The sequence below is a fragment of the Ranitomeya imitator genome, chromosome 2, assembly GCF_032444005.1.
Source record: "Ranitomeya imitator isolate aRanImi1 chromosome 2, aRanImi1.pri, whole genome shotgun sequence".
Taxonomy (NCBI): domain Eukaryota; kingdom Metazoa; phylum Chordata; class Amphibia; order Anura; family Dendrobatidae; genus Ranitomeya; species Ranitomeya imitator.
The window spans coordinates 774,117,560-774,139,463 of NC_091283.1; the positions used below are offsets into that span (position 1 = coordinate 774,117,560).

General features: G+C 42.4%; 1 protein-coding gene across 1 annotated transcript in view; it reads left to right on the top strand.

Moving 5' to 3' along the window:
- The window catches only part of ANKRD22 (ankyrin repeat domain 22), a 62,027-nt gene extending 45,314 nt beyond the window's left edge, over window positions 1–16,713 (top strand). Inside the window, exons 5-6 of the mRNA XM_069753508.1 lie at window positions 11,662–11,760; window positions 16,401–16,713. Of these exons, the coding sequence (XP_069609609.1) occupies window positions 11,662–11,760; window positions 16,401–16,478 (177 nt within the window). The 3' untranslated portion in view covers window positions 16,479–16,713. The remainder of the gene's footprint in view (window positions 1–11,661; window positions 11,761–16,400) is intronic.
- The last annotated feature ends 5,191 nt before the right edge of the window (window positions 16,714–21,904 follow it).

The window sequence follows — 21,904 nt, forward strand, 5'->3', positions numbered from 1 at the left end:
TTGGGAGTTCTTGCCCCTCATTAGTAGAGAGCAGGATACTGTGTGGCTGAGCGAGAGGCCTTAGTGGAACTTAGGCCGGTTTCACACGTCAGTGGCTCCGGTACGTGAGGTGACAGTTTCCTCATGTACCGGAGACACTGACTCACGTAGACACATTAAAATCAATGTGTCTCTGCACATGTCAGCGTGTTTTCACAGACTGTGTGTCCGTTTGAAAAACACGGAGACATGTCAGTGTTTGTGGGAGCGCACGTATCACACGGACCCATTAAAGTCAAATTAAATTGTTGCTAAAATAAAGTTCCCGGTAATCTACCCCCTCCCACCCCCTGTGCGCCCGCCCGCTGGCATTAAAATACTTACCCAGCTCCCTCAATGCTTTCTCTCAGCGTCGCAGCTTGTCCTGTATGAGCAGTCACGTGGTGCAGCACATTACAGTGATGAATATGCGGCTCCACCTCCCATATTAATAGGCTCCACCTATCCATTATTAATCCAATCGTACGAAATGGTTAATAAAACACACACACATTATTACAAAGTATTTCAATGAAATAAAGACACAGGGTGTTTTAATATTTTGATATACTTTTAATCCACCTGAAGACCCTTGTCACCTGGAACAAAGTTTAAAAAAAAAACCAACAATATCCCATACCTTCCGTCGTTCAGTCTTGTCCCACGCTGTAAATCCATCTGAAGGGGTTAAATCTTTTTACACCCAGGAGCTCTGCTAATGCAGCTGTGCTCCTGGCTATAAAAACCCGGGGAATGAATGGAATGCAGGAGAATGACCTGTAGTTACCTCGAGTTGCGGTGATGCGCCCTCTGCTGGATGTCCTCATATGAACTCGAGCGTGGGAAAATATTCTGAAAAGTTTGCAGGCTCGAGTTCATATGAGGACATACAGCAGAGGGCGCATCACCGCGACTCGAGGTAACTACAGGTCATTCGCCTGCATTCCATTCATTCCCCGGGTTTGTACAGCCACAAGTACAGCTGCATTAGCAGAGCTCCTGGGTGTAAAATGATTTAACCCTTCAGATGGATTTACAGCATGGGACAAGACTGTAATGATGGAAGGTATGGAATATTGTTTTTTTTTTTTTTAACTTTGTTCCAGGTGACAAGGGTCTTCAGGTGGATTAAGAGTATAATAAAATATTAAAACACTCTGTGTCTTTATTTCATTAAAATACTTTGTAATAATGTGTGTGTGTCTTATTAACAATTTCGTACTATTGGATTAATAATAGATAGGTGTCATAATTGACGCCTCTCCTTTATTAATCTGGCTTAATGTCACCTTACAATAGCAAGGTGACATTAACCCTTCATTACCCCATATCCAACCACTACACAGGAGTGGGAAGAGAGAGGCCAAGTGCCAGTATAGACGCATCTTCCAGATGTGCCTTTTCTGGGGTGGCTGGGGGCAGATGTTTTTAGCCAGGGGGGGGGGCAATAACCATGGACCCTCTCCAGGCTATTAATATCTGCCCTCAGTCACTGGCTTTCCCACTCTGGCAGAGAAAATTGCGCCAATTTTTTTCTGCGATTTAACCCTTTAATTTAATAGCTAGAGCCCCCAAATTTTACACCAAGACACTTCTTACATTACTAAAGAGGAATATGTAATAAAAGAAGGGATATGAGATGGTTTACTGTATGTAAACCATGTCTCATGTCGGGTTTGAGAAGGAGATAGGAAAAGCCGGCAATTGAATTACCGACTTTTCTGCTATCTAGCGCTGTATGAAATATATATATATATATATATATATACTAGCTATTGAACCCATTCTACGCCCGGGTGGCGAGCATTTATATTGGCATATGGTCTCCATCCTGGTATGTGCTGCTCCATCCTGCGTCCCCATCCTGTCATGTGCTGCTCCATCCTGCGCCCCCATCCTGTGATGTGCTGCTCCATGCTACGTCCCCATCCTGTCATATGCTGCTCCCATCCTGCGCCCCCATCCTGTCATGTGCTGCTCCCATCCTGCGCCCCCGTTCTGTCATGTGCTGCTTCCATCCTGCGCCCCCGTTCTGTCATGTGCTGCTTCCATCCTGCACCCCCGTTCTGTCATGTGCTGCTGCCATCCTGCGCCCCCGTTCTGTCATGTGCTGCTCCCATCCTGCGCCCCGTTCTGTCATGTGCTGCTTCCATCCTGCACCACCGTTCTGTCATGTGCTGCTCCCATCCTGCTCCCATCCATATGCCCCATACGCTGCTCCATAAAGGTTTATGGCCCCTGTTGTGAATTCTGTGGCTGAATTCACTCCTGTGGTCACAAGTGGTACTGCAGCTTCTGAGCTTCCTCCCTCAGGTGTTCTGGTGAGCTCGTTAACTGCTTCATTACTTAACTCCGCCTGATGCTGCTATCCTTGCTCCTTGTCAATGTTTCAGTGTTGGATCTGAGCTTCTCCTGATTGTTCCTGTGACCTGCTGCTCTGTATAGCTAAGTGCTTTTTGCTTTTTTGTTGCTTTTTTTCTGTCCAGCTTGTCTTTTGTTTTGCTGGAAGCTCTGAGACGCAAAGGGTGTACCGCCGTGCCGTTAGTTCGGCACGGTGGGTTTTTTTTGCCCCCTTTGCGTGGTTTTGCTTTAGGGTTTTTTTGTAGACTGCAAAGTTCGCTTTACTGTCCTCGCTCTGTCCTAGAATATCGGGCCCCACTTTGCTGAATCTATTTCATCCCTACGTTTTGTCTTTTCATCTTACTCACAGTCATTATATGTGGGGGGCTGCCTTTTCCTTTGGGGAATTTCTCTGGGGCAAGTCAGGCCTATTTTTCTATCTTCAGGCTAGCTAGTTTCTTAGGCTGTGCCGAGTTGCCTAGGTAGTTGTTAGGCGCCATCCACAGCCGCTTTTAGTTGTGTTTAGGATAGGATCAGGTGTGCAGTCTACAGAGTTTCCACGTCTCAGAGCTCGTTCTTGTATTTTTGGGTATTTGTCAGATCACTGTGTGCGCTCTGATCGCTAAGCACACTGTGTTTCTGGATTGCCTTCATAACACCTGTCATTAGCAAACATAACAGTACAAGGAGCCAAACTAATGATTCTCAATAGAGGGAAAGAAAAAGTTCTGACATCATTTTTTTTTTTTTTCTGCTCTGTGTTCACTTTTTTTTTTCCCCTAGACATTTGGGTGATTCTGGACACAGGTGTGGACATGGATTTTCAGGGTCTGTGCTCTTCAATGGATAATCTCGTTATAAATGTACAAAAAATTCAAGATACTATTGATCAGAAATCTATGTTAGAACCAAGAATTCCTATTCCTGATTTGTTTTTTGGAGATAGAACTAAGTTTCTAAGTTTCAAAAATAATTGTAAGCTATTTCTGGCCTTGAAACCTCATTCTTCTGGTAATCCTATTCAACAGGTTTTGATTATTATTTCTTTTTTGCGCGGCGACCCTCAAGACTCTGCATTTTCTCTTGCGCCAGGAGACCCTGCATTGAGTAGTGTCGATGCGTTTTTCCTGGCGCTCGGATTGCTGTACGATGAGCCTAATTCAGTGGATCAGGCTGAGAAAAATTTGCTGGCTTTGTGCCAGGGTCAGGATGATATAGAAGTATATTGTCAGAAATTTAGGAAATGATCAGTACTCACTCAGTGGAATGAATCTGCGCTGGCAGCTTTGTTCAGAAAGGGTCTCTCTGAGGCTCTTAAGGATGTCATGGTGGGATTTCCTATGCCTGCTGGTTTGAATGAGTCTTTGTCTTTGGCCATTCAGATCGGTCGACGCTTGCGCGAGCGTAAATCTGTGCACCATTTGGCGGTACTGCCTGAGGTTAAACCTGAGCCTATGCAGTGCGATAGGACTATGACTAGAGTTGAACGGCAGGAATACAGACGTCTGAATGGTCTGTGTTTCTACTGTGGTGATTCCACTCATGCTATTTCTGATTGTCCTAAGCGCACTAAGCGGTCCGCTAGGTCTGCCGTCATTGGTACTGTACAGTCCAAATTCCTTCTGTCCATTACCTTGATATGCTCTTTGTCGTCGTTTTCTGTCATGGCGTTTGTGGATTCGGGCGCTGCCCTGAATCTGATGGATTTGGATTATGCTAAACGTTGTGGGTTTTTCTTGGAGCCTTTGCGGTGTCCTATTCCATTGAGAGGAATTGATGCTACACCTTTGGCCAAGAATAAACCTCAATACTGGGCCCAGCTGACCATGTGCATGGCTCCTGCACATCAGGAAGTTATTCGCTTTCTGGTGTTGCATAATCTGCATGATGTGGTCGTGTTGGGGTTGCCATGGCTACAAACCCATAATCCAGTATTGGATTGGAATTCCATGTCGGTATCCAGCTGGGGTTGTCAGGGGGTACATGGTGATGTTCCATTTTTGTCGATTTCGTCATCCACCCCTTCTGAGGTCCCAGAGTTCTTGTCTGATTATCAGGATGTATTTGAAGAGCCCAAGTCCGATGCTCTACCTCCGCATAGGGATTGTGATTGTGCTATCAATTTGATTCCTGGTAGTAAATTCCCTAAAGGTCGATTTATTTAATTTATCCGTGCCCGAACACGCCGCTATGCGCAGTTATGTGAAGGAATCCCTGGAGAAAGGACATATTCGCCCATCGTCATCACCACTGGGAGCAGGGTTCTTCTTTGTAGCCAAGAAGGATGGTTCGCTGAGACCGTGTATTGATTACCGCCTTCTTAATAAGATCACTGTTAAATTTCAGTATCCCTTGCCATTGTTATCTGACTTGTTTGCTCGGATTAAGGGGGCTAGTTGGTTCACTAAGATAGATCTTCGTGGTGCGTATAATCTGGTGAGAATCAGGCAAGGAGATGAATGGAAAACTGCATTCAATACACCCGAGGGTCATTTTGAGTATCTAGTGATGCCGTTCGGACTTGCCAATGCTCCATCTGTGTTTCAGTCTTTTATGCATGACATCTTCCGTGAGTATCTGGATAAATTCCTGATTGTTTACTTGGATGACATTTTGATCTTCTCAGATGATTGGGAGTCTCATGTGAAGCAGGTCAGAATGGTTTTTCAGGTCCTGCGTGCTAACTCTTTGTTTGTGAAGGGATCAAAGTGTCTCTTCGGTGTGCAGAAAGTTTCATTTTTAGGGTTCATCTTTACCCCTTCTACTATCGAGATGGATCCAGTTAAGGTCCAAGCCATCCAGGATTGGATTCAGCCGACATCTCTGAAAAGTCTGCAGAAGTTCCTGGGCTTTGCTAATTTTTATCGTCGCTTCATCTGTAATTTTTCTAGCATTGCCAAACCATTGACCGATTTGACCAAGAAGGGTGCTGATTTGGTTAATTGGTCTTCTGCTGCTGTGGAAGCTTTTCATGAGTTGAAGCGTCGTTTTTGTTCTGCCCCTGTGTTGTGTCAGCCAGATGTTTCTCTTCCGTTCCAGGTCGAGGTTGATGCTTCTGAGATTGGAGCAGGGGCGGTTTTGTCACAGAGAGGTTCTGATTGCTCAGTGATGAAACCATGTGCTTTCTTTTCCAGGAAGTTTTCGCCCGCTGAGCGTAATTATGATGTGGGCAATCGAGAGTTGCTGGCCATGAAGTGGGCATTCGAGGAGTGGCGTCATTGGCTTGAAGGAGCTAAGCATCGCGTGGTGGTATTGACTGATCATAAGAACTTGACTTATCTCGAGTCTGCCAAGCACTTGAATCCTAGACAGGCCCGTTGGTCGTTATTTTTTGCCCGCTTCGACTTTGTGATTTCGTACCTTCCGGGCTCTAAAAATGTGAAGGCGGATGCTCTGTCTAGGAGTTTTGTGCCCGACTCTCCGGGTTTATCTGAGCCAGCGGGTATCCTCAAGGAAGGAGTCATTGTGTCTGCCATCTCCCCTGATTTGCGGCGGGTGCTGCAAAAATTTCAGGCGAATAAACCTGATCGTTGTCCAGCAGAGAAACTGTTCGTCCCTGATAGGTGGACTAATAAACTTATCTCTGAACTTCATTGTTCGGTGTTGGCTGGTCATCCTGGAATCTTTGGTACCAGAGAGTTAGTGGCTAGATCCTTCTGGTGGCCATCTCTGTCACGGGATGTACGTACTTTTGTGCAGTCCTGTGGGATTTGTGCTAGGGCTAAGCCCTGCTGTTCTCGTGCCAGTGGGTTGCTTTTGCCCTTGCCGGTCCCAAAGAGGCCTTGGACACATATTTCGATGGATTTCATTTCTGACCTTCCCGTTTCTCAAAAGATGTCAGTCATTTGGGTGGTCTGTGATCGCTTTTCTAAAATGGTCCATCTGGTGCCCTTGGCTAAATTGCCTTCCTCCTCTGATTTGGTACCTTTGTTCTTTCAGCATGTGGTTCGGTTGCATGGCATTCCTGAGAATATTGTTTCTGACAGAGGTTCCCAGTTTGTTTCAAGGTTTTGGCGAGCCTTTTGTGGTAGGATGGGCATTGACCTATCCTTTTCCTCGGCTTTCCATCCTCAGACTAATGGCCAGACCGGACGAACCAATCAGACCTTGGAAACATATCTGAGATGTTTTGTTTCTGCAGACCAGGATGATTGGGTGTCCTTTTTGCCGTTGGCTGAGTTCGCCCTTAATAATCGGGCCAGCTCGGCTACCTTGGTTTCTCCATTTTTTTTCAATTCTGGGTTCCATCCTCGTTTCTCTTCAGGACAGGTTGAGTCTTTGGACTGTCCTGGTGTGGATTCTGTGGTGGATAGGTTGCAGCAGATCTGGACTCAGGTAGTGGACAATTTGATCTTGTCCCAGGAGAAAGCTCAACTTTTCGCTAATCGCAGACGCCGTGTGGGTCTCCGACTTCGTGTTGGGGATCTGGTTTGGTTATCTTCTTGTCATATTCCTATGAAAGTTTCCTCTCCTAAATTTAAACCTCGTTTTATTGGTCCGTATAGGATTTCTGAGGTTCTCAATCCTGTGTCTTTTCGTTTGACCCTCCCAGACTCCTTTTCCATACATAATGTATTCCATAGGTCGTTGTTGCGGAGATACGTGGCACCTATGGTTCCATCTGTTGAGCCTCCTGCCCCGGTTTTGGTGGAGGGGGAATTGGAGTATATTGTGGAGAAGATTTTGGATTCTCGTGTTTCTAGACGGAAACTCCAGTATCTGGTTAAATGGAAGGGTTATGCTCAGGAAGATAATTCCTGGGTTTTTGCCTCTGATGTTCATGTTTCCGATCTTGTTCGTGCCTTTCATGCGGCTCATCCTGGTCGGCCTGGGGGCTCTGGTGAGGGTTCGGTGACCCCTCCTCAAGGGGGGGGTACTGTTGTGAATTCTGTGGCTGAATTCACTCCTGTGGTCACAAGTGGTACTGCAGCTTCTGAGCTTCCTCCCTCAGGTGTTCTGGTGAGCTCGTTAACTGCTTCATTACTTAACTCCGCCTGATGCTGCTATCCTTGCTCCTTGTCAATGTTTCAGTGTTGGATCTGAGCTTCTCCTGATTGTTCCTGTGACCTGCTGCTCTGTATAGCTAAGTGCCTTTTGCTTTTTTGTTGCTTTTTTTTCTGTCCAGCTTGTCTTTTGTTTTGCTGGAAGCTCTGAGACGCAAAGGGTGTACCGCCGTGCCGTTAGTTCGGCACGGTGGGTTTTTTTTGCCCCCTTTGCGTGGTTTTGCTTTAGGGTTTTTTGTAGACTGCAAAGTTCGCTTTACTGTCCTCGCTCTGTCCTAGAATATCGGGCCCCACTTTGCTGAATCTATTTCATCCCTACGTTTTGTCTTTTCATCTTACTCACAGTCATTATATGTGGGGGGCTGCCTTTTCCTTTGGGGAATTTCTCTGGGGCAAGTCAGGCCTATTTTTCTATCTTCAGGCTAGCTAGTTTCTTAGGCTGTGCCGAGTTGCCTAGGTAGTTGTTAGGCGCAATCCACAGCCGCTTTTAGTTGTGTTTAGGATAGGATCAGGTGTGCAGTCTACAGAGTTTCCACGTCTCAGAGCTCGTTCTTGTATTTTTGGGTATTTGTCAGATCACTGTGTGCGCTCTGATCGCTAAGCACACTGTGTTTCTGGATTGCCTTCATAACACCTGTCATTAGCAAACATAACAGGCCCCCATAAGATGCTCCATAGTATATGCCCCGTACACTGCTCCATAAAGGTTTATGGCCCCCATAAGATGCTCCATAGTATATGCCCCGTACAGTGCTCCATAAAGGTTTATGGCCCCCATAAGGTGCTCCATAGTATATGCCCCTGTACACTGCTCCATAAAGGTTTATGGCCCCATAAGATGCTCCATAGTATATGCCCTCGTACACTGCTCCATTAAAGTTGATGGCCCCATAAGATGCTCCATAGTATATGCCCCGTATGCTGCTGCGATATATATAAAAAAAAAAAAACCATACTCACCTATCGTCGCTGGGCGCCAAGTGCTGGGGGGCCTGAGCAGGCGGGGACACCGGCGCGCTGTTAGGGTCAGGTGCCGAAGTCGCCGCTAGCTCAGGCCCCCAACACTTGCTATATTCACCTGGCCCTGATCCAGTGCTGCGTGCGGCTCCGTGTTCCGGGTCCTCTGGCTGTGACTGTTCAGTCATAGGGCGGCGCGCATAAAGAGCGTCATCGCGCCCTCTGAACTGTGAACGTCACAGGCAGAGGACCCGGAGGACAGAGCGGCGGGCAGCGCTGGAACGGGACAGACAGGTGAATATAGCTGATACTCACCCTCCTGGCGCGTCCCTGCTATCCATTGGAGATCGCGGTGTGCATTCAGTGCTTACGCATACCGCGATCTCCTGGGAGCGTCACTCTGTGGGGTCCAGACTGCGCCGGCGCTTGCGCAGTCTATAAAGGCCTTGGACAGAGTGACGCTCCCAGTGTTAGATTATAGATTGTGTATGTATGTATGTATGTATGTATGTATGTATGTATGTATGTATGTATATATATATATATATATATATATATATACAGTGGGGCAAAAAAGTATTTAGTCAGTCAGCAATAGTGCAAGTTCCACCACTTAAAAAGATGAGAGGCGTCTGTAATTTACATCATAGGTAGACCTCAACTATGGGAGACAAACTGAGAAAAAAAAAATCCAGAAAATCACATTGTCTGTTTTTTTAACATTTTATTTGCATATTATGGTGGAAAATAAGTATTTGGTCAGAAACAAAATTTCATCTCAATACTTTGTAATATATCCTTTGTTGGCAAAGACAGAGGTCAAACGTTTTCTGTAAGTCTTCACAAGGTTGCCACACACTGTTGTTGGTATGTTGGCCCATTCCTCCATGCAGATCTCCTCTAGAGCAGTGATGTTTTTGGCTTTTCGCTTGGCAACACGGACTTTCAACTCCCTCCAAAGGTATTCTATAGGGTTGAGATCTGGAGACTGGCTAGGCCACTCCAGGACCTTGAAATGCTTCTTACGAAGCCAGTCCTTCGTTGCCCTGGCGGTGTGCTTTGGATCATTGTCATGTTGAAAGACCCAGCCACGTTTCATCTTCAATGCCCTTGCTGATGGAAGGAGGTTTGCACTCAAAATCTCACGATACATGGCCCCATTCATTCTTTCATGTACCCGGATCAGTCGTCCTGGCCCCTTTGCAGAGAAACAGCCCCAAAGCATGATGTTTCCACCACCATGCTTTACAGTAGGTATGGTGTTTGATGGATGCAACTCAGTATTCTTTTTCCTCCAAACACGACAAGTTGTGTTTCTACCAGTTCCAGTTTGGTTTCATCAGACCATAGGACATTCTCCCAAAACTCCTCTGGATCATCCAAATGCTCTCTAGCAAACTTCAGACGGGCCCGGACATGTACTGGCTAAAGCAGTGGGACACGTCTGGCACTGCAGGATCTGAGTCCATGGTGGCGTAGTGTGTTACTTATGGTAGGCCTTGTTACATTGGTCCCAGCTCTCTGCAGTTCATTCACTAGGTCCCCCCGCGTGGTTCTGGGATTTTTGCTCACCGTTCTTGTGATCATTCTGACCCCACGGGGTGGGATTTTGCGTGGAGCCCCAGATCGAGGGAGATTATCAGTGGTCTTGTATGTCTTCCATTTTCTAATTATTGCTCCCACTGTTGATTTCTTCACTCCAAGCTGGTTGGCTATTGCAGATTCAGTCTTCCCAGCCTGGTGCAGGGCTACAATTTTGTTTCTGGTGTCCTTTGACAGCTCTTTGGTCTTCACCATAGTGGAGTTTGGAGTCGGACTGTTTGAGGGTGTGCACAGGTGTCTTTTTATACTGATAACAAGTTTAAACAGGTGCCATTACTACAGGTAATGAGTGGAGGAAAGAGGAGACTCTTAAAGAAGAAGTTACAGGTCTGTGAGAGCCAGAAACCTTGATTGTTTGTTTCTGACCAAATACTTATTTTCCACCATAATATGCAAATAAAATGTTAAGAAAACAGACAATGTGATTTTCTGGATTTTTTTTTCTCAGTTTGTCTCCCATAGTTGAGGTCTACCTATTATGTAAATTACAGACGCCTCTCATCTTTTTAAGTGGTGGAACTTGCACTATTGCTGACTGACTAAATACTTTTTTGCCCCACTGTATATATATATATATATATATATATATATATATATATATATATATATATATATATACACACATACACTATGTGTAGACATTTATTCTTCCTATTCTATTCTGTCAGTGTGATTTTACTGTACACCGCACTGAATTGCCGGCTTTTTTATAGAACACCGCTGCGTATTTCTCACAAGTCACACTGTTGGTCTGTGTGTAATTCGTATTTTTCTTGCCCCATAGACTTTCATTGGCGTTTTTTTTTTTTTGCGCAATACGCTGACAAACGTAGCATGCTGCGATTTTCTACAGCCGTAGAAGACCGTATAACACTGATCAGTAAAATATGGCAGATAGGCGCAGGGGCATAGAGAATCATTGTACCACCTGCAATCCGTATTTTCTGCACCTCTCATACGTCCGTAAAACTCGCTAGTGTGACGCCGGTCTTATACGGCAGTCTGACTCAACCCTAAGTCTGAGGACCTCTTTCTGGCTGTCATAGACTGACACTGAGAGCTTGTGACCATTGCCTCTGAGTTCCGGTCTGTCAGAAGTTGCGGTCACAAGATGGTGCCGCAGGAGAGGAGCATTGCCGATAAAAAGTGAAAACTGCAGCAGGTAAGTATAAGACTGCAGTCAGAGACCTCAGATTGGTAAAGCGACTCCAGCAATGAAAAAAAAAATACTGTGCTTTAATACTTTTGCACAGCATACTTTTTTTTTGTCTTGCTGCATTACAAGATTCAATAACCTTTTTAATTTTGCATCAATGTACATGTAGGAGGGTTTACTTTTTTATGATTGGAAAAGCTATAGATTTTGCTGGTGCCATTTTTGGATATAATTGAGAGATGGGATGAGCAGACAACAGCAATTCTGCGTAGTTTTCATGTTACTGCCATGCAGTACAAATAACCTAATATTTTATAGTTTCACATTTTGTCAGACAGTTGCCAAATTAGGAAAATTCAGATTCAATAGCTATCTCACATTCAGTATCCTACTGTATTAAGCAGAGCAATAAGAGGCTACAAAGAAATTCTGTAGCTCTGGAGGACCCAACGTGTCCACCCAATTACACAAATCCAGGATTTCAATGTGCAGTATGTTGTGTATAATAATATAACAATAGATAAATTTATTGTAGACCATGCCTATTTATTTCATATTTATTCCTATATTCCTGCTCTCTTCCAGGAGGGAAACACAGCCCTCCATTATGCATGCAAGATGAAGAGTCAAAGTATCGTACCAATTCTGCTGGAAGCCAAGGCCGATCCCCACATTAAAAATGAAGTAAGCTTGAAAAAAAAATGTTCCATGCATTTGGATTAAAATAACAATTTATGTACAATTATTCTTCTTATCAAGAAGAGAAACTTGGAGAAAGGCGTCAAATGAGGAGCTGAAACATCACATGTATCTGTGTGATTAAAGTCCACTTTTTTCACTTATTTCCATTAGCGTGCTGCTTCCATTTGAATTTTTTTTTCTAAATTTGGAGGCCGTTTGGCTTGATTGCTTGTGAAAGTATTGCACGTACAATATTCAGACTGTGCTGCTATTTTTCCTACTTATGATAATTAGAAACACAAATTTAAAAATTAGAGTAATAAAAGTATATAATATTGTATAATCGTATGCAGGAATCAAATATTTTTAGGTTGTGAGCCCACAATGAGCTTTTGGCGAGAGACAATAAGTGCAATAGGGCGTTATCTGAGTGGTAATCAGGAGATAAAAACGGTTTATGTTGACTTGGGGGGTAATTGTGACATTCACAACCCCTATATCAGCTTAGAAATGGGGGCTGCTGCAGATCCACGATTTGCAGATACTTGTGATGCTGGAAACAAGTGGGTAAAAATCTGCGCAGCCAATGTCCCAGAGAAGAGTAAGACTGGAATTGTAAAATTGCGGTTTATCAGTCAGTGGTTCTTCGAAGTAAACCAAACGTGTTGACTAATAAACGACATTTCAACTATTCCACTTATTTCCAGCCTCAGTTTTTGACACTGCATAATTTCACTGCGTCAAAAACTCAGTGTCTCGGAGTTTCAGCAAACTTTTTTGGTTTTCTCTCATACCTGAAACTCTCTGACCTGCGGTGCGAGTTTCAAATCCACAACATGTCAATTTCGGGGGCTTGGTTTGCGGGAGACAGGAGCAGACGTGTTTTTACGCAGCTCCTAATATTCCCGTATTAAATTGTGGAATACCTGGTTAAAAAATCTACTAAAACATGCCTGGACTGGGTTATAAGAAGAAAGAACATTCAACCAAGAAAATCCCTTTATTAAAACGGAGGGACACCTGGGGGAAGATCTAATGAAAGCCTGCTCTCATCTGAGGTAAAGGTGACAAAGCCTTTGCCTCACAATATGGATCCCTGCAATAAACCAGAGTCACAGCTTCACAACAGTCATATGGCCTGTAAGACATCTGTTATAAAACATCCTGCACTCTCCGAGACATCAGCTGATGCTGTCCTGCAAAGAAACCGGAGGAGCGCGGGAGATTCTGAGGCAATGATGATGCAGCGGAGAGGAGAAAATGGCGACGCGGCAACAACTCCCGCCCTTTCCGGAGCTCCAGCTGACAGATATCCGAAGATGCACCGAGGGATCGCGATGGCTGCTGGAGCTGTGACACAGCGGAAGGAGGAAGCAGGAGATGATGTGGAGAAGATGGAGATCCTCGCTCCTATTGAGACCCCAATGCAAGCTGACAGACATAAGAAGAGGATCGGGGGAGCCGCGGAGTTCTCACAAGGTATGACGCAGCAGACAGAAAAAGATGGTGATCCACCATCTTCAGCGCTGCACAGGCACGGAGAGTTCTTCTCAGCTCTCCGTGTCCAAAGAAGTGATCACAGACATGACGATGCAGAGGAGAAAGGAAGGAGAATCGCCGGCATTAACACCACACGGTGGGGGGATCTCTTCAGCTCCCATAGATCAAAGAAGTAATTTGAGACATGATGCACCTGTGTCCATTCATATGGAGCAGTTAGCAAATACCGATATTAAAAAATAAAAATCATCAACCATCACTTAATGTAAAGAATGGTGCCACTTCTACTTCTTTACATAATAGCCATAAAAACACAGAGTATTTAAAGGGGAACCCTACACATACAAAACAATTGTATAACCAGGTAATCACAGGAGATGGATCTTTCAAAGAATCATCTTATCTAAAGACAGATGAGGCCAAAATTTTATCTGATGATGGGGGTGTTGATCTGCATCTGATTTCTCTACCTGAAAAAATATCCCCTTCTAAATCCTCATACAATACTAGAGATTACAATTTAGGGAAAATTTAAAGGGAAGTTTCAGAATATAGCTCCTTATTCTGCTAAATCTGTTAAAGAAAGAACAAATATCTCCAACACAGACAAATGTGTTTCCTACCAATCAGATGAATCCATTAACTCATCAGGACAGATGGAAAATGGTCATTTTGGGGAGTTTTATAGCGATATAGATTCATCTGATAATAGATGTGACTTTTTTCAGGTGATAGGACCCTTGATGACATCTATTCTTCAGAGTCATATTCTTCCTCAGAACACAAATCTAGTAGTGAAAACTATGAATTTTATGAAAAATTTAAGCAAAAAACTAAGCCAAATCAAATCACAACAAATCAGAAAAAATTACAAGGGCACTCTAACAACAACAACTCATTGATAAACTATATCCAAGCAACAGATGATTTATGATTAGCATATGTAAAGTCCTCCTAGTTTCAGTGAAAAATACTGCTAGTAATGATGACTCAAAAATATCTGAAATCGATTGTCATGGCCTCCTTCTACCCCAACTGGGTTAGAAATGCTTTACTAAATATACCAAAGGAGCCAAAATTCCTTTCTTCTCCATATAACCATTTGGTCTTTTTCAAAGACCTATCTAAAGAAACATTACAAAAGCGAAAATTATTTCAGTCCACTATCTGAGAACTCCGTAAAGCTGAAATACCTTACAATTGGTCTCAGATCTCTACGCTAAAAATTAAATTTGCATCCAAATTGATCGATATTTCATCTCTGGCGGAGGGAGCTGACTTCCTGATAGGTGTAGGCATAATAACCTCCATGGACTCCCACAGACTCCTCTCTAAGTCCAAATCTGATCTTCGTCCCAAATGAAGAAATACTACAAACAAACACCTTATTGAACATAATGACTCTATTATTTGAACGCCCAGAAAGACTTTTCTTCATTTATTCCTCAATTGTAGGATATTTTTGAACCATACTTTGCCCCCACAAGGTCATAGGAACACCTAAAGGTGATTCCAGACATCCCAGGAGGTATTTATTTTTCCTTTTGAACCATATTTGACTTTTGAGTAAGCGACAGTTGTCCTGGTTCTATTTGAGTAAGCTACAGTATGTTAAAGTATGGAAGTCCTGTATTTTATTTCCCCTTTCTTTCCCTATTATCCCATGTATCCTATTTTTCCCGGACCCTTTACCCTTAACTTTGTTAAATGTGTAAAACCAATAAAAATTTGTTGGAAAAACATGTCAATTTCTCCTGCAAATACACTGAGTGTTCAATGTAGATTTGCATTAGATGACATGCCAACTAGAGAAAAAAAAGCAGCAATGTAAAAAAAAAACACACACACAAAAAGAAACAAACAAAAAATACGCTATTAAGCTGTGATATGGGGTTAAACTACTGGTTATTTGTGTTCTGAAGCTGCACTGAGAGCCCCACTGCCGGGAGGTAATTAACTTTATTCCTTCCTGCGGCCTCGTACTATGTCACCGCTCAGTGCATAGTGAGTGTCTGCTGTAACCATGCCACGCCACTGACTGACAGCCGAGTCAACACTGATGAACTGTAGAGCCGGCTATCAGTCAGAGGCAGGGCACAGTTACAACCACTGCTCACTATGCCACTACACCCCTATGACTAAAAGCCAGAGGTTGCTGAGAGGAATAACAATCTTTTTATTTATTTATTGTTTTTAAGTATTACGTTACCTTTTAATAGGTGCAAAAATGGTGCTAAAAAACTGCAACAGCAAAAAAATCACCAAAAGCTCACTGTGGGATTATAACCAAATCCGACATGAAGCAAATGTTAATTTAGGACCTAGTTAGACACTACGTAATCAGTGGAGTGGTATTGCCCAAATTTTTTTTTTGCCATTTTTTAAAAATAAAATTAATCTAGAAACCCTTGGAAATGCACACCTCACCCACTTTCACAGACCGAAACATGAACCGACAATAAAGGCACAAATTAGATTTAAAAAAAATGCTATAAGGGAATGGTAAATTTTGTGTGCACTAAAGAAAAAAATATCAAAAAGGTGCAAATGCCAAAATAATAATAAAAAAGTAAAGGTAATAATAATTAGCCCACAAACTCTGTATCATCTATGACCCGGTTTAAAGTAATAGTTTATCAGAAGAAGTATGGAAAACCAGTTTTAAAATAGTTATAATAAATCTGTCCTTTTTTCCAGTTATTCATGAGCACTATGGAAAAAGTGAAAAGTTTGACCCATTTTGGGGCTTAGGAATTTTTCACCAATTTTGGATGTAAACTATTTGTTGTCCGTTACTGTCTGAAATTCTCACATCTTGTCTAATTTTTCTAAAATGTATCAATATGTTGGATTTTAGGAGGCTTGGGGGGGGGGGGGGGGTAATGTAATAAAAAAAAAAAAAAAAAAGCAGCATTTTATTTTCCAGAGAAATCCATTAAAAAGAACCACCCAGTGTTGGTGGACGCTGATGTCAATGTTCATTACAATGTTAGTGCTTCTGTGTATAGTAAACGATTAAACTTGCTGAGAATATGAATTTCCTAGTCTGTGCTCATATTTGGTGGGTCATTCCTTATAGGATTAGGGTGAGAAATACATATGGTACATAACTTGTATTCTGTTGTTTTGGTTTTTCTTCACAGGCAGGAGAAACTTGTATTGATATCGCTGAGAGATTGAGATTCCAAAAAATCTTACACCTGATGAAAAAGTCTATATAACACTCCTAGAAATACGTTTACCCATTGTGAAGGTGCTGAGACGAGCACAAGGCTTGTAGTGAAGAAATGTGTTTACAGATATTTTCATTGAAGAATTGTATCACTAATGGCTTCTAAAGCAACACGGAAATGGACATTTATAGCTTTACCTTGGATCTAAGATTATTAAGAGACTTTATTGTCAAATTATTTGTATAGTTTTTGTTACCTATAATAAAGTATTATTAAACACTAAGGTGTAATTGCTGGGAGTAGGGTATGGACATATTTACAGCACTGCTTGTCAGATTTTTACTGTACTTTTTAATTTAATTTTTTTTGCTGACATACCTTTTTGATGTGATAGTTATACAAAACATTGTGTTCTGGGTAGCATTCACAAATCTAACTTGAAGCTCTGATTTATCATTTGCAGGTTTTTTTTAAGACCACATGCATACATTGAATATTTGGGGAGTTTTTTGCCTTTATATTTGTAGGCCAAAACCACTAGTGGGTGATAAATCCAGAAGTGGTGACGTCTTCCTGTTAAACTTTTCCCACCAAATACTGACCATGTGATTGTGGTCTGCATCACATTTCTTGTTTGTTTTGTGGTATTGGTTGCAGAATATTTTTTTTTTTGCACGATTCATTAAAACAATTTAAATTGTCGGGAACTGCTTGTGCAACCAAAAGTCACAAAAATTATGACTAAGTTTTTGGTGTAATTAGAAATGCAGTAAGGGGAGGACTGAAGTAGAGTTGTGACAAAATTTGCCATTTTTTTTTAAAGTTGTAATTAATTGGGTAAAAACATCTGTAATCTCTAAACGTCACCCACAGAGCAGAATACACACAAAAAAATACGAGCACATATATAAAATAGACTATAAAGAAAGCACAAATACAATAATGAAATGGGTGCAAACAAAAAGTGCAAAACGTACAAAACTGGACAAAAAACGGGCAAAGGTAATGATGAATCGGGGCCATGGACTCAAATGAAAATTGTGTCACAGGGACCTAAACCACTACCCTGTGACACATATATCTGCTGCTTCATATAAAACCTAAGATAGAAACAAAATGAATATATGCCCTGCTGTCAGTAAAAAGCAATCGTGCATATGTATAAATAACATGGGGTACTTGGTAAACTCCAGTTTTTAATCAAAACGCTTGGGGCACGGCTTTTACGTATTTTTTTGATAAAAAAAAAACGGTGCTTACCAAATTGCCCCATGTTATTTATATGCACTGTTGCTTTTACTTGCAGCAGGGCATATGTTTATTTTGTCGATGTCTGTTTAGTGGTCAGTGTGAACATGCTCCTTTTGCGTACATACCAACTAATACTACGGTTTATCTTTTTATATTTTCGGTTAAGTTTCAGGTTTCTGTACTCAGTACTGGTAGAGGCGTGTGGCCTTCTTTTCTTAGAGCAGGACATTAGATTTCTATAGCTTTCCATTCCTGGATATCTATATTCGAGACCTGGTCCTGCTCAGCCCTTATTCACATTGATGTCACTTTGACAAATGGTCAGGTTTTAACCCCTTCAAGTCGCGGCCCTTTTTCGTTTTTGCGTTTTCATTTTTCACTTCCCTCCTTCCCAGAGCCATAACTTTTTTTATTTTTCCGTCAATATGGTCATGTGAGGACTTATTTTTTGCGGGACGAGTTTTACTTTTGAACGACACCATTGGTTTTACAATGTCTTTTACTAGAAAACGGGAAAAAAATTCCAAGTGCGGTGAAATTGCAAAAAAAGTGCAATCCCACACTTGTTTTTTGTTTGGCTTTTTTGCTAGGTTCATTAAATGCTAAAACTAACTGGCCATTGTGATTCTCCAGGTCATTACGAGTTCATAGACATCTAACATGTCTAGGTTATTTTTTATCCAAGTGGTGAAAAAAAATTCCAAACTTTGCTTAAAAAAAAAAAAAAAGTGCCATTTTCCGATACCCGAAGCGTCTCCATTTTTCGTGATCTGGGGTCAGGTGAGGGCTTATTTTTTGCGTGCCGAGCTGACGTTTTTAATGATACTATTTCGGTGCAGGTACGTTCTTTTGATCGCCCGTTATTGCATTTTAATGCAATGTCGCGGTGACCAAAAAAACGTAATTCTGGCGTTTCGGATTTTTTTCTCGCTACGCTGTTTAGCGATCAGGTTAATGCTTTTTTTTTTATTGATCGGGCGATTCTGAACGCGGTGATACCAAAAATGTGTAGGTTTTTTTTTTTTTTTTTAATTGTTTTATTTAAGATTGGGCGAAAGGGGGGTGATTTAAACTTTTATATTTTTTATATTTTTTCATATTTTTAAAAACATTTTTTTTTTTACTTGTGCCATGCTTCAATAGCCTCCATGGGAGGCTAGAAGCTGGCATAGCCTGATCGGCTCTGCTACATAGCAGCGATCATCAGATCGCTGCTATGCTATGTAGCAGAAATGCAGGTGTGCTGTGAGCGCCGACCACAGGGGGGCGCTCACAGCAGGCCTGCATCAGTAACCATAGAGGTCTCAAGGACCTCTATGGTCACCTTCCTGATGCATCGCCGACCCCCGATCATGTGATGGGGGTCGGCGATGACATCATTTCCGGCCGCCCGGCCGGAAGCGCCGGTTAAATGCTGCTGTCTGCGTTTGACAGCGGCATTTAACAGGTTAATAGCGGCGGGTGACTAGCGATTTCATCCGCCGCTATTGCGCGCACATGTCAGCTGTACAAAACAGCTGACATGTCGTGACTTTGATGTGGGCTCACCGCCGGAGCCCACATCAAAGGGGGAGACACGACATGCGCCATACTATTACTGCGCATGTCGTGAAAGGGTTAATACTAGAGCTTAGGACCATCCTGATTGGGTACATCATGACGCTGGTGGGGCGGCTTTTATGCTTTTTTTTTTGTTTGTTGTTTTTGTTTTTTTTATAAATCAAAAACTGGGTACTTGGTAATGTTATTTATATGCACTGTTGCTTTACTTAGAGAAGGGTGTAAGAAACAAAATGGACATTCTTTAGCATTGTCTGTTTAATTGACAAATGTGAACATGCGCCTATATTTTGCCTATATTTTGCATAAGTGTTAATCGAAAAAAGTGTAATTCTTTGTATAACGTAGAGTGGCTATAGTGACTGATTACTCCCTCATCACTAATTAAAACTATACCCTAGGTACGTGATGCTTCCTTAACTCAGGAGGCACTATAATTTTGTTTACATAATATCCTTTACAAGGAATTGAGGGTTGTCGTAAAAAACTTTTTTTTTTCACCCCGCTATCGTCAAAGTGGATCTTTCACAAAACTTCACAATACAAATTGTTTTCATGATTAAATAGTTACATATACATAGTTATTAAGGTTGAAGGAAGACTATAAGTCCATCTAGTTCAACCCGTAGCCTAACCTAACATGCCCTAACATGTTGATCCAGAGGAAGGCAAAAAAAACCCATGTGGCAAAGAGTAAGCTCCACATTGGGGAAAAAAATTCCTTCCCGACTCCACATACGGCAATCAGACTAGTTCCCTGGATCAACGCCCTATCGAGGAATCTAGTATATATACCCTGTAACATTATACTTTTCCAGAAATGTATCCAGTCCCCTCTTAAATTTAAGTAATGAATCACTCATTACAACATCATACGGCAGAGAGTTCCATAGTCTCACTTCTCTTACAGTAAAGAATCCGCGTCTGTTATTATGCTTAAACCTTTTTTCCTCCAAACGCAGAGGATGCCCCCTTGTCCCTGTTTCAGGTCTATGATTAAAAAGATCATCAGAAAGGTCTTTGTACTTTCCCCTCATATATTTATACATTAAAATAAGATCACCCCTTAGTCTTCGTTTTTCCAAACTAAATAGCCCCAAGTGTAATAACCTATCTTGGTATTGCAGACCCCCCAGTCCCCTAATAACCTTGGTCGCTCTTCTCTGCACCCGCTCTAGTTCAGCTATGTCTTTCTTATACACCGGAGACCAGAACTGTGCACAGTATTCTAAGTGTGGTCAAACTAGTGACTTTTATAGAGGTAAAATTATGATCTCCTCATGAGCATCTATGCCTCTTTTAATGCATCCTATTATTTTATTTGCCTTTGTAGCAGCTGCCTGACACTGGCCACTGAATATGAGTTTGTCATCCACCCATACACCCAGGTCTTTTTCATTGACGGTTTTACCCAGAGTTTTAGAATTAAGCACATAATTATACATCTTATTACTTCTACCCAAGTGCATGACGTTACATTTATCCCCATTTGCCATTTATCAGCCCAAGCTTCTAGTTTACATAAATCATCCTGTAATATAAAATTGTCTTCCTCTGTATTGATTACCCTGCAGAGTTTAGTGTCATCTGCAAATATTGAAATTCTACTCTGAATGCCCCCTACACGGTCATTAATAAATATGTTAAAAAGAAGAGAGCCCAATACTGACCCCTGTGGTACTCCACTGCTAACCGCTACCCAGTCCGAGTGTGCTCCATTAATATCCACCCTTTGTTTCCTATTCCTGAGCCAGCTCTCAACCCACTTGCACATATTTCCCCCTATCCCCATTATTCTCATTTTATGTATCAACCTTTTGTGTGGCACCGTATCAAAAGCTTTTGAAAAGTCCATATACACTACATCCACTGGGTTCCCTTGGTCCAGTTCTTAGATGTTCAAAGTAAGTATGTCAGCCTCATCAAGTCTGTCAGAATAACTGTATGATATTAAATATGAGTATAAACCAGAGCTCGATTCTGATTCGCATTGTTGTGCTCTGCGGTGTCTGAGCCCATAAGCTGAATCTGTCGGAGATGTATGATGGATCCTTGCAGTTAGTGATGGAAAGGAAAAGTCTTATGTAAGATTCAGCCAGACAAATCCAGAACTGTGGATTGAATGGATGCAGAGAAATCAGTTGTTGCAAACAAGACATTTTTTTCTTGTAGATTCCCCAAATGATGGTGAATAGTTGCTCGAAGATTTAAAGGGAACCTGTCACCCCGTTTTTTGAGATTGAGCTATAAATACTGTTAAATAGGGCCTGCGCTGTGTGTTCCTATAGTGTATGTAGTGTACCCCGATTCCCCATGTATGCTGAGAAATAACTTACCAAAGTCGCCGTTTTCGCCTGTCAATCAGGCTGGTCAGGTCGGGAGGGCGTGGTGACATCGCTGGTTCTTCCTCAGCTTTACGTTGGTGGCGTAGTGGAGTAGTGGTGAACAAGCAGCGCGTGATCTGCGCTGTCATCCCTTTCGTCGGTGGGGGCGGCCATCTTCCTGGGGCCGCGCGTGCGCAGATCGAGTGCTCTGCTGCACGGGGCTTCAGGAAAATGGCCGCGGGATGCCGCGCGTGCGCATTAGAGATCGCGGCGGCCATTTTCCCAAAGCCGAGTTTGCATCTCGGCTTTGGGAAAATGGCCGCCGCGATCTCTAATGCG